Source organism: Pinus tabuliformis, chromosome X (genome assembly GCF_031772625.1).
Source record: "Pinus tabuliformis cultivar Carrire ecotype Pingquan chromosome X, CPIR1, whole genome shotgun sequence".
Taxonomy (NCBI): domain Eukaryota; kingdom Viridiplantae; phylum Streptophyta; class Pinopsida; order Pinales; family Pinaceae; genus Pinus; species Pinus tabuliformis.
In genome coordinates this window covers 360,875,800-360,889,278 of record NC_142308.1, presented here as the reverse complement: position 1 = coordinate 360,889,278, position 13,479 = coordinate 360,875,800, and the positions used below count along the sequence as shown (strand labels likewise).

Genomic DNA, 13,479 nt, shown 5'->3' with positions numbered 1-13,479 from the left:
AAATCTCGTCTTTGCAATTTTAAGCAACTGCAACTTGGAGTAAGTGCCATAGAAGTAGTTTCCCCTTGTATGCCCGGTTATGAATTTAATGAGCTGCTTCCCTCTCCTGTAAAGCTCAATAATCCACCCACATTTTTTGTGCTTCACAATATCATGCATCAAAAGGTTCAATGTGTGAACTAGGCACCCAGACCAAAAGATGTGTGGATGAGTACGCTCAATAATTTTTCCTGCTGCCTTACAATTTGCTGCATTATCTGTGATCACTTGAACCACATTATTCGGACCAACATCTTTGATTGATTTCAATAGGAGATCTGCAATGTTTTGTGCAGATGTAGTGATGGAGGAGGAGGCATGACATGTAATAAATACTGCACCACTAGAAGAAACACCAAGAACATTTATCAAATGTTGGTTTCTAATATTTGTCCACCCATCTGATACAATGGATACCCCAGAATCTACCCACTCATTTGTAAAACGTGTCAAAGCTCTTTGAACCTTAGCTTTTTCTCTTTCTAATAACACTGTTCTAGCTTTCTCATAGTTGGGGGCCTTGTATCCTTTTGGGGCTTCATTGATGGCCTTTACCATTTCATGCCAATAGGGAGAGCAAAGCACATTGAATGGTACACCGTAAGAACAAAGAAAACGGACAATCTTTCCATCCACATCATCCCTCCCAGCAACATTAAGGAAATCCCCTATTGTTCTTCTACCTCCAGAGCTTGTAGAAGTACCATGAGGAGATGAGCAGCTACCAAATTTAGAGGTTGCACTTGATTCAGAATGAGTTGTTTGTTTCTTGCTTTTTTGTTGTGTAGCCATCTCTATTTGGATGTATTTTCTTCTTTCTTCAGTTGAAATGTTTGGGAAAATTTGTACCCTCACAGGACCCTTTTTTTCATCACTGTCTAGCACCCCACAAAGATGCCTCCTCAGACGGGTATATGAACCACGATATGGTTTTCCTTCATGACAACCATGAGGGCACACAAATTTGTAAGATCCACCACCCTTTCCCCCGTCAAGTTTGGTCACTTAGTTCCACAAAGGTGTTGATGTAGCTTTCCCATCTTGTGTTTCAGTGTCCTCTTCAGGTTCATCCCCTTCCTCTTCAAACCCTTCCTCCTCATCATACATTGGGTCACTCATATTGGGACCACTGTCCTCTTGTGTTCCTTCCCTTCTATTCCTATTCCCCTTTGCCATCATTAAAACCAAGAGTGGAATGATACATAGAAGTCAAAAGAACACCATCTTGGAATATGGATATAGGTGGTGGACAACCTGTAAGTAAAGGAGCAAGTAGAAACAATGGGAAAGAGTAGGAGAGGGAGGAGAAAAATACAAAAAAATTGTCAAAAAAATGAGGGAGTTTGGGGTTTGAACTTACCTCTTTAGCTCTTGTAGATGAAGTCCTCCAAGCTCTTGCTCCAAGCTCCTCCTCCAAGCTCTCCTCTCTTCTCCTCTCCTTTCCTCTCTTCTCTTCTCCTCTCCTCTCTTCTCTTCTCCAACTCTCATAAACTCAAAGTGAGAAAATGAGGAATAAATGAGGGCTTTATTATTTTCATTCCTCACCTTAATCTCACTCTAACCTCACCCTAACCCACCCCCTTTATGCTAAGTTAACATAAATTAAAAAAAAAAAAAAAAAAAATTGTTTTTTTTGCCTTGCGCGCAGCCTCCTTCCCGAAGCGTACGCTTCCTCCTCCGAAGCGCCACGCTTCCTCCTCCGAAGCGCCACGCTTCCTCCTCCGAAGCGCCACGCTTCTGAGGCCCGAAGTGCCGTACGAAGCGCTCTTCAGAGGCTTGGAAGTGGCCAAGCTTCCTAGGCGCTTCCGTACGGGACGCGCTTCGAGGTTTGGAACCGCCCGGGGGGGGGGGGGGGGGCGCTTCGTGCAACATTGCCCACACGAGGTCGCAAGGTCGTAAATGCATCCGAGGCACATAATTGCGACCTCACGACGCATGTGACTCAACAAACCCTTGAGGTCGCTAAGTCGCAAGGTCGTGAGGCCGCAAACGCCTGAAGCCAAGCAAGTGCAACCCCTGCGACCCCCACATGTGCGACCAAAATTATAAATATTGGCCTCGATTGACCATTTGAACAACTCGCTTTGGTTGCACGAAGGATGGGGAAGGTGAGCGACTAGATAGAGTGTGTGACCTTGCTAGGTAGGTGACTCTTCCCCTTCCTCGACAATCATTTCTTTCCGCCATTTGTCCTCCTCTTCTGCCCTGACCTTGCAAATTCCAAACTCAAAGGTTTTTATCCATGTTTCGGTCTCACTTTAATCAAAAACCCTTGCCAAGTTATTTTTGTTTTCATGAACCTCCCTGAGCATGTTTTGTGGCCATCTTCATCCCAAATTAACTTGCTTCCCCTGAGAACCAAGTCACTTGCCCCTAAGAAGCCCCAAGAACCCATCTTAAGCCTCTTTCCACCTCTCATATCACCCAAGGAAGCAGGCGCATGGACGAAAATCGCGATAGGCAAACGAGCATGAGCTCGCGACTTGCGTGACCTTGCGACATTTGTGACCTCCGCGACCCTGCAACCTGCTTGACCCTAATGACCTAATGTCTAGCCTGCTAAGTTGTTAGGTCGCACGCTCAACCACGCGACTTCTTGATCCCTGCGACCTTGCGACCTTCCAAAAGGCCTTCTCCTGGGTTCTGAAAATTATAAGTTTGTACTCGTCACTGGGGTTTTATTTTCATGCCGTCTCTCTCATCGTGGGACTATTTATTTGATATGCCAGGTGACATTGGTTTGGAGTGCATCTTGATCTCCTCCTTCGAAGACAAGATGGAACCCCTGGTGACAAAATCTACCCGCAGGAGCTCTGGAAGCAGTTCATAGGAGGATCACTAGGATGAAGTACTCCCCATCTACAGGGATACCGCTTGCAACTTCAACAAAAGTATCAAGTCCTCTTGGTATGATGTTTACGCAAAGTTTTCCACACAAGACATCCCAGAGGAGTAGGAGGACTTCCCGGTGTATATAAATGTGAAGAGGTCGAAGCGTCACAAAGTGGCATCACATCCTCCAGTCTTCCCATGTGCTGAGACAACTGATTGGATCATACGGAGCATGAACACATATCAATGGGTGGCGAGGGATCACGCTGGCTCTCCAATCGCAACTATTTCCTCCACAAATATTGTTGCATATTACAGGTTGCCCGAGAAGGAGGAGTCCTTGAACACCCGTGGCTCTTTGGCTTTGTGATCCCTACCAAGGAGATTCTCAGGGAATGGTGCCAAGGCCTATCCAAATTCTTGGTTAGAACTGACCAGATATACAGGACATACGAACTAAAGAAGGTTTAGTAGCTGATTGACGCCATGATGAACCGACTGTATGAAATAGCAGATTGTGATGTGTTCCAAGGGACATGGGTCCCCATCATGTATGCTGTCGCTACCCGGGGTACAGTTTTCAAGTGTGCCAACATCCTCGTCTCAACCCTGAGAACGCACATAATCGCAGCTAAGCATCCTGACCTAGACCAGCCACCAGAGTTCTATATGGCCTCATATCTCCATGACGCGGTCTGTGCAAGGTGCCACTTCACCAACTGGAGCTACAACTAGAACATGGCTATAGCAGATCTAGTACACTACCACTACAAGATTTTTTGGAACCTCGGCTATAAGTGTATGCTCGATGTTATCTTTGAATCATTTATTGCCCCATTGTATCAATTGCTTTTCGGGGAAGAACCACCTTGTTTGTCAAAGAGAGCCATGGGAACCATCGTCAAGGTGGCGCATTGGTTCTCAATCCAAGAGCAAACATTTATTAGGGTCTTTGGCTCCTACAAGACCCTCTATGCACTTCTTTGGTTCGGAAGAGAAAAGGTGCTCCTGCAGGAAGTATACTACCAAATGGCACAGGGTTTCTCGAAGACATTGAGCAAGGGGAAGAAGAAACCATGGCCTGCATTCCCTCTTGTTATCGGAGCCTGCATGGTGGAAAACTTCAAGGAAGTGGAGGTAGAGGCTAAAGCTTTAAAGGATGTCATTTTGTGACCTTGAACCATCGTACGTATGATCTCGATAAAGTCATGGCAGCTCATTGCAAAAGGGCTAATTTCAATTGGTCATACCCACATTCCAGGTAGGATCATGAAGATGGATTAGAAATTGGTACAATGCCACTAGGGAGCTCAGTCCCAGCGAGCAACAAGCAAAGGATGATGAGAAGCTTGAACACTCCGAGGAAAATGTGAGCCTACGGGAGAGGTCATCTACTTTGAAAAGAAAGCAGGAGAAGCAAAAGGCCACTGGGAAACTCAAGAAGCAAAAGGAGAAAGAGGTAGAGGATTCCCCGAGTGACTAGGAAGTAGGAGGGGATAATGAAACACTAGAGTAGAGGAATGCAACCCTGGAAAAGAAAAAGCAAGAGCTCAAGAGGAAAAGAGAAGAAGAGCTCAAACAATTGCAAGATTCGAGTGCCAGCACTCCGAAGACTAACTTGAGAAAAGGAAGCGGAAAGAAGAGGAAGAAAGAAAGAAGCAGCTAGAAGAAAAGCAGTTAAAAGAATAGGAAGAGTAGAGGGCCAAGGGTGAAGAAGAGGAGAAGAAACGAGAGCAAGAACTAAAGGAACAGGAGGAGATACGCAGGCAGGCTGAGAAACTTAGGAGGAAGCAAGAGCAAGAAGAGCAGGAGAAGAAGCGGCTAGAGGAAGAGCAGAGGAAGAAGGAAGAAGAAGAAAAGGGCAAAGAAGAGGAGGAAAGAAGGAAGAGAGAATAAGAAGAAGTCGGTAAGGCAACTCCACATGACTTCGGGCAAGTTGAGTCGTCAACATTAGATGTTCCCCCATCTATTCCCCTCACTGGAGGACATCTCCCTCTCAAGGAGCTAGGCATTCAAGAAGAAGAGGAAGAGGAAGTGTTGGATCTCACCAAGCTCACTTTTGATCAGGTTAGCTTCAAGATCATGTAGGAAAGGAGGAAGTGTTATGCTAGAAACCCTACAAAACCCCTGTCGGTGACAATAGCAAAAGAAATTGTTCCTGACACTATAGTTAACCCTGAGATGATCACCTCAGTCAGGACTGCATTTGTGACCATGACTGAACACAATGTTGCCAGGATGAGTAAACAAATCGCGGAACTCCAGAACAAGCTTTATGCATCAGAGCAGAAGGCCGCTAAAGCAGAAGAAGATAGAAAGAAGGTGGAAGAAGAAAATGCGGCCCTCTGCTTGGTACACTCTAGTACAAAGGAGCTATAGGTTACAATCAAGGATGAGGTTGAAACTCTTAGTGAAGCCATGGTGATGGTCTATGAAGAAATGTCGAAACTACACCATACGGTAGCCCCAATCTTGGCCATACAAACCAACACAAAGGAAACGTCTGCCATGCTAAAGGAGGTTGCTACAGTGTTGGATAACATCCATGAGTGGTCCACCAAGTATCCAAGTGCACCGACAGTAGTCTCGAAAAAGGACTGGATCACCACGCAAAATGCCAAAGTCCAGCTCCGCATCAAGATCCAATCAAGAGACAAGCTATCCAAAGATGTGGATAGGGTATTGGCTTCTTACAGGCACCTTTTTAGTGGTTTGGAGTCAATGATCGAGAATCATGGGATTCCATCTATTGAAGAAATCGGGCAGGTGAGGAAGCAGGAAGACATCTCACAGGAAGTCCAGGCGTTTGTTGACACATACAAGCAAGCTGCCCACTCAGACAACCTACTAGTTACAAAGGAAAATATCACACGGTATGTGGTGGAACCGGTGAGGATGTATACAAAGCTGGTGACCCTAGCCAATCAAGTGAACACCAAAAGAAGCACTCTCATCCCAGATGCCCTCAAATGCCTACACAAACATGATGAGGAAAAACCGCAAATAGCTCCCATAGCGGCTCAGTACAAGCTTTGGTGTACTTATCTAGTCGAGCAACTCCACCTAGAGATCCCAGAACCATCTATTGTCAAGTTGTTAGGATAGAATTTGCTTATTTTTGTGTAATTAGCAAATTAGAATAGAATAGGATAGTAATAGAATATGAAGAGTAACGAGGAAGTATAAAGGTCGTGAGGTAGTCCAAGAGTCCCTCTCTTTTTTATAAATACACCCTCATGGCATATTGTAAAAGGGACTTTTAGCTTGGGACTTATTTTGGGACATATTGGTTTGAGAGGACTTGTGCTCTTCTAATATATACAAGGAGTAATAGTTGTTTTCCACTATTCGATTGGATGAGTGTGTTGTGTTGTGATACCATGGATATTATTTGCTTGATGGATCGAAGGTTCCTATAAGTTCTTTGATGCAGTGTGGAAAAAGTCTGGAAAAAATCCCGATTTAATCCTAAAAACGCGATTTTTTGAACTAAACGATTTAATCCCCCGACTTTTTCACAAAGGAAAAAATCTCGATTTTTTCCTTGTACTCTTGATTTAATCGGGAGTCAACCCAAAAAGTCTGCCTCCCTTCCCAGGCCGCGGATAAAGAGGCCGCAAAGGTGAAAAAACTGTAAATTGAAGCTTCCATCCATGCATTTTCAAGTTATTGCATTGTATTGTTTGTCATACTTCTTGCGAGCATAGTAGTCTCATTTGTAATCTGTTAGTTTTGAGGTTATGATATGTTTTTGTTTTCCAAGGAAAAACAAATCTTTATACTTCATATTTCTAGTTAGAAAGCAAAGTACGCATTGGCTAAGCCTCCAAGCTTTCAGTGATCCAGACTCTAATAGCCACTGCTCGGGAGTCAACCCAAAAAGTCTGCCTCCCTTCCCAGGCCGCAGATAAAGAGGCCGCAAAGGTGAAAAACAGTAAATTGAAGCTTCTATCCATGCAGTTCAAGTTATTGCATTGTATTGTTTGTCATACTTCTTGAGAGCATAGTAGTCTCATTTGTAATCTGTTAGTTTTGAGGTTAAGATATGTTTTTGTTTTCCAAGGAAAAACAAATCTTTATACTTCATATTTCTAGTTAGAAAGCAAAGTATGCATTGGCTAAGCCTCCAGGCTTTCAGTGATCCAGACTCTAACAGCCACTGCCCCTTCAAAAGATTACAAAAGTACCAAAAGGACAGGCATACAACAGTCTTCCGTAGAAAGAACCCCACACCATCAAAAACATTGTTACAGTTATTGAATGCTTCCAGAAGAAACAACAAAGAGGAGGTCATGAAGATCAAATAGCAACAACCTGTCCAAAAAAACAAAACCAGTGCCTCAAAAAAGAACCCATTTTTCAGACAGGAACAAAGTACCTGTGAAATCTTGTGACAACAAAGATCCTTCCTGCAATGAGAGCGCGTTTTGAAAGAGAATCTTCTTTAGTGGTGAACTCCCTGTAAATGTGGGCAAAGGTTATGTATCAGAAGTGGATGTTACCTCCAAGAGTTTTTGAATAATAGATGCCAAGGCTAGGTTAGTAATCTGACATCTACTGTTTTCGCAGAAAATAAGCAGCGTGGAGTCACCAAGCGCTAATTTTCACATCTACTGTGATACTCACTGTTAATTTTCATTGGACCGACCACCTGACACCTTATTACCCAAGCAGATTAAAATCTACTGAATAAATGCATGACTTATTTCTTAATACAATTAGCGGAAACAAAAATTAAAAGGGGAAGAGGATCTCAGTCACTGATTACTTGATGACTTTTAGATGACTCATGATATACATTTATTATATTTTTTGTTGATATTTTGACTCGAGAGTTGAGACTCAGACAGGACCCAAAATTCAGGAGTTGATTCACTATTTTGATATGTGATGTAGCATTAGACTTCATATACATATTATATGTTAGCTTTCTTTACATGTTTATGTGGAAATGCATTTATTTGATGTTGTGGATACTTTAGATGTTAAAAAAAATAAAATAAAAATGAATGATTTTGTGTTTTTTAAATTTTTCCGACTTTTTGTCGACTTTTTCAAAAAACTCCTGACTTTGACGAGTTTTTCAACTTTTGGACCCTTGCCGAATAAATCCCGACTTCGACTTTTTCCACATTGCTTTGATGCATGGTCTCCTCATGTGTCTTCCTGTGATATGAATCTTGTTTTGCAACACATGGATGGTATATGATATGCTAACTTTGTGCTTGTATTGATGATCTGTTTTGTTAATATTGGCATGATCTTATCGTTGACTATGCATTTGCTTATGCTTATAGATGCTTAGTTACTGTGAACTACTTTATAGTTGTTGAGCGTATTCTTTATGTAGGCATGCTCTTATTTGAAGTTTTGCTAACAATTACTTTATGTGAGATTCATGTTGTCAAATTATGATCTTGGTATTCATGTTATGAACATTCGTTAGTTATTTCCTTTTGTTTGTTGAAGTCCATGTGTTCAACTGAGTCGGTATCGTATCTCCATTTGAAACAAACTCAAATCACTTGTACGACAACTGGGCCTACATACCAGATGGGATCCCTAAAGCAAACGGTGTAGAATCTAGTTGGGATTCTACAGCAGGGAGATCCCCTTGCTGTTGGCAGAGAATTCTAGCCCGTCAATCATAGTATTAAAAACCGGCCTCGCTAACCGGTTACCAGTCTAACCGGCCGGTTAGCAGGCCCACCGGTTGGAATCGGTGAAAAAACTGGGTTTAATAGGCTGTGTGGCGAAAAATTTGACCTAACTGGTACTAAACCGGTCTAATCGGTCCTAAACTAGCCGGTTACCTGCCATGCCCACCGAGGACCCACAGTGATGCTTTTCCAAGGTATTTTAGGGGTTTTAGAGGGAAATTAAGGGTGCTTTCCCTCCAAAAACGCCCTCTCCAAGCCTTTAAGGAACAAAAACGGTTAAATGATCTTGTTTTCAATGTTCGTGCAATACAACCTTCGACTAAGGAGGAACCAAATGATGAACAAAACACCTGATCTAGATCCCATTGTGTTGGACGATATTGATCCAACATCAGAATGGGTGGAGGAGACTGAAGATCCTGTGTTTGAGGTTGATTTTGATATCGACATGGCTTTAGCGGGGGATGAAGCAGATTTTGTGGCGGCATCAGAACCAAGATCAGTAGCGGTATCAACAGAAGGTAAAGAACCAATGGAAGGCACTAGTCGTGCAGGTCGACAAACTCGTGCTTCCATTAGGTCCACTTCTATTGTTATTGGTGGCATTGCTACTGAGGTTGCAGATCAGGCTGAGGCATCCTCAAACTCTGAACCAGATGATGTCTATGTAGCTCTTGATGATGATCCTGTGGCTAGTAGTGGTGATGAACTTTATGATTGATCATGTGTACACTGTAGACTTGTAGTAGGCCAATGGCCTCATAGCTTGCAACATTGTTTTTGGACTTTATAGGCCATTTAGAGCCTCATTTCTTATGTATTTTGCTATTTTGTCGATGATATGTATTGCACTCGGTGCCATTTCGATATATTCACCTTTACATGGTATATAAATGAGCAAACTTTGCATATTTTGTCTCTATTGGCTTGGAATCATGGTTTTAAATCTTAAAAATAGTTTTGTTTCATTAAAAATTAATTATTTAATGTATTTTTCTAAAACCGGTTCGTTTAGACCAAACCAGTCCTGGTTAGACCGGTTCCGGTCGGTAAACCGGTTCATTAGGTGGACCGGTCGGGTCATTGGTTCCGGTTTTAAAAACACTGCCGTCAATAGATTGATATTCAGATTGACCTTGGTTAGCTTAGTAATTATGACATATGGTAAAATTGGATGCCCTGACTTGATGGTTGATGATAAAGAAGTCATGTAGTGATTATAATCTTTGAAGTATGATGATACACCTGTCGGTTTCCCTAATCATATGACTCTAACTCTTGATGAATATTTGATGTCGTGTTCATATGTGATGATGAAGTAGTTGATGCCAACATGTTATGACCATGATGAATATATGCTTTAGAACTTGATATTGTTTGATTTTATGATCTAACAATTTTGCTGATGCATGATAGCATTATGATAGATAGCAAGTGATGTTTATATACTTATCTTGGTCTAACATTTGCTTTGCAGGATTATTTATCATTGTATCTTGAATTTCATTTTGATCAAGCACTTATCATTTACTTTGAAGCACTGGTTTATACTTTGAATATATCATTTAATATGACTTATATATTTATGTGCTTGTTTACATCTTGGAATTGAGTCATCTTTGATAGGTATCTCCTTCTAACTTTTGTCTCCTAGAACCTCACATTTCCTTTACTAACCTTCTTGAGCGACCACCCCCCTTAGCTTAACTAGGAGAGAACTTTAACGGATAGAGTTGGGATTAGGTGATAGTCGCTTCTCTTAGTTTGCCACCAAGATCACACCTTGTGGGGTTGAAGATTTTTTCCACGATAACCTAGGTGTGCAAGTGAGGTGGCAACACTTCCTACATGTTCCGATATTACGCAAATGATATCAATTGAGAAAGAGCTAGGTGTGATTCTTCTAATTGTGGAAAAATAAGGCAAAAATTTCTTACTAGTTTCAAATATTACGTTTTAACCATATGAATTATGATTAACCAACTATCAGAATTTATAATGGTTTAGGAATCTTAAATATAGAGAGGCTCGCATATGCACAGGCATATATTTGATGAGTATGACCACTCTTCACATCAGAATTACATTTTACTGTACGAGCAAGAAGATTAAATACACCTGACTAAATTACAAGAATAATACAAACAGAATGAGCATAAATAATGTAAAAATTCTAACTTTAAGGTGGTGTGGAGGGTACTCAAAGGCTGTTGTTTGTTTAGTTTCCCCCCTCATGTCATCTTGCAAGATGTAGCTGGAGCTTTCCCCTGGTGTTAATGGACCAGTTCCCATTGCATTTGAGGGTTTCTAAGGATTCTTTCTTATATCGAAGTGATTGAATATTAACAAAAATGGTAATCAGTGATACGTAAGATGGTCAAATGAGAAGGAGGACACCATTTTAGGATCCAAATGTATATTCTCTATCTGTGGCCTTTAAGTCTTTCTATCTTGTCCAGTTAAGCATACCTTATTTATGTAATTCCATCTTATCTAAAACCAGTCAAGTATATCATAAATAAGTTAACTAAGATTTATTTATGTCTAGCTATGGAAGTGCAATTTCATTTTTCTGTTTTGAAATGTTAAACCTCTTTTTATTATGTTCTCACTGTTCAAGCCATTTCTATCTTTACATTCTCGGAAACATTTTTGAGTTAGAGCATAATTTTATGATTTTTTTGTTTGCCTGTTGCAGATTCCTCTCCATGTAGCATTGCCATTGGAGACTAGAATGCTTGGAAGTATGAAGCTAGGCTTGGCTGGTGATCATCAATATATTAATGCAAGCCTAGCAGTTGCCCTCTGTCATTCTTGGCTCAGGAGAACTGGACATTCAGAAGATTTTAATCTGACAGAGAGTGTTTGTTCATGTGTCCTTTTTGGAAATATTGATTGTTATTTTTATGAATTTATGGTTTATTGCAAGGTTTGAAATGAAAGGGCTCTAACTGACATGAGGCATGATGTTCATGCTCCAGGCAATTGAAGAAGGTTACTTGCCAGAGGCTTTCAAAGAAGGGCTTTCAATGGCCAATATTCTAGGTCGTGCACAGGTTATTCCTGATTCATACACGATGCACAATGAACACTGCAATATGAAAGAAGATGGAGATGCTGATTCTGGTCGGTTGGTTTTCTATTTGGATGGAGCACACAGTCCAGAAAGCGTGGAAGTATGTGCAAAGTGGTTTTCACACGCAATAAAAAAAGAGAGGCACTCATTTCCAGAGACAAGAGGTGTGATCAGCGAGACCAAAACTGACTCCAGTGGACTATTGGAAAATTTTTGCCACCAGCATCAGAGTACTGAAAATTTGAAAATGAAGTCAAAACAGGTAAGCTTCTTGCTCATCTTGTTTGCTGATATTTTGTCTTTCTTCCTGTTTATTGGCAATGACAATTCACATTATTATGCCATATGAATGTTAATTTGTAAAATGAGTTTAACATTTAAAATATTTACTTTTTCCTTTCCAGATTTTGCTATTTAACTGTTTGTCTGTGCGAGACCCTCAATTACTCCTCTCCCGGCTAGTCAACACTTGTGGTCTCCATGGTACACTGGTTCTAATCGTAATCCTTTTCATGAGTTTAATTTAGATGTTTGGCTTCATATTTGGATCACTATTGGATCTTAAAACTTTTGTAAGAAGTAGTACTTGTTACCGCTCAAACTCTTGATAGATGGAAAAGTCATAATGGTAAACAAGAGAGCCTAGAGGCACCTACTGAGCATGCCACCCACTGTCACCTCAGTGGCCTTGTGCCACAATTGAGACTAAGGAAAAGAGAAATCCTTGTCCAGGGGGTATCCTTAATCTATCTAGTTTGTTGTAAACATGGGATGTAAATTAACTTAGATTGATTTTATGAATGTGGTGAATCCAACAATCAAATTCCGTAAGTTAGAGAGTGTGATAAATTATGCAAAATGTTTGTATGATCAACAAAAATGTAACACACATGCTTTTTTTATTTCCAAGTGAAATGAACTTGTGTCAAGAAAGCTGGAAACTTGCAAATGAGGGTTGATTCACTTGGTCTTACCATAATAAGCACTCATTTGTAAATCTTGAAATGTAACCTGTAGGTAAATGAATCATTCATGAATAATGTCACAGCCATGTCTTATTGAAGCAAATGTGTATTTATATCAATGTGACATGAACCATAAATAACTTAAGTATGTAGATTCCCAATTTGCCAAGTTGTGTTAAAGATGCATAAAATGTCACTTGAACCATGAAATTATGATATCCACACAATGTTGTTTTCGTATTTGCAAACTTAAGATATACCAGCATTCACATCAATGTATGAGATTTTGGTGTTCAAGTACCTCAATTAGTGTCTCCAATTTCCAGCTGATTAAACTTGTCACAGGTCAACAAATAAAAGATCATTACTATTCGTCAATGATGCATGGTTAAGTTATGAATCCTTTATGTTGAACTGTGAATTTAGAACAAATTCCAGACTTGAAAATCTCACCACCACAGATTTAATATGCTGAGGTAAATCATCTGGCAGTGATATGCAAACATGAAGAAGGAATGCTGGAAATATGTCATATGGTTGTACTTAGGTTGTCAAGTTCCAATAGCATCCATGTGCTTGCAAGATGGGTTTCCATTGAGACTTATATCTCTTAGATACCAATCCAAAATTTAAACCACAATATTATGTAGATACCAGCACTTAAATTTAATGATTCCAAGCCATATTAGATGGATTTTTAAGTCCGTTATGTTGTGTGTGGAGCATGATTGTTCAGAGGTCTTTGTTTCAGCCGGATGTATACCTCAGGAAGTTTGTACACTCCACGTGGGGGGGCCGATCCCCCCCGGCTGGGGGTTCCGGGGGCTCAGGGGCAGCGCCCCCGAAGCTAAAAATAAATGTAAAATTGCCTTGTAAAAGTATAATAATTTCTAGTCAATCTGGGCCG

At 40.8% G+C, this 13,479-nt stretch overlaps 1 protein-coding gene across 1 annotated transcript in view; it reads left to right on the top strand.

The window, feature by feature from the left end:
• Nucleotides 1–12,164, top strand: part of LOC149139996 (folylpolyglutamate synthase-like) — a 237,692-nt gene extending 225,528 nt beyond the window's left edge. The window contains exons 12-14 of the mRNA XM_089447929.1: nt 11,230–11,394; nt 11,513–11,869; nt 12,012–12,164. Of these exons, the coding sequence (XP_089304055.1) occupies nt 11,230–11,394; nt 11,513–11,869; nt 12,012–12,134 (645 nt within the window). The 3' untranslated portion in view covers nt 12,135–12,164. The remainder of the gene's footprint in view (nt 1–11,229; nt 11,395–11,512; nt 11,870–12,011) is intronic.
• The last annotated feature ends 1,315 nt before the right edge of the window (nt 12,165–13,479 follow it).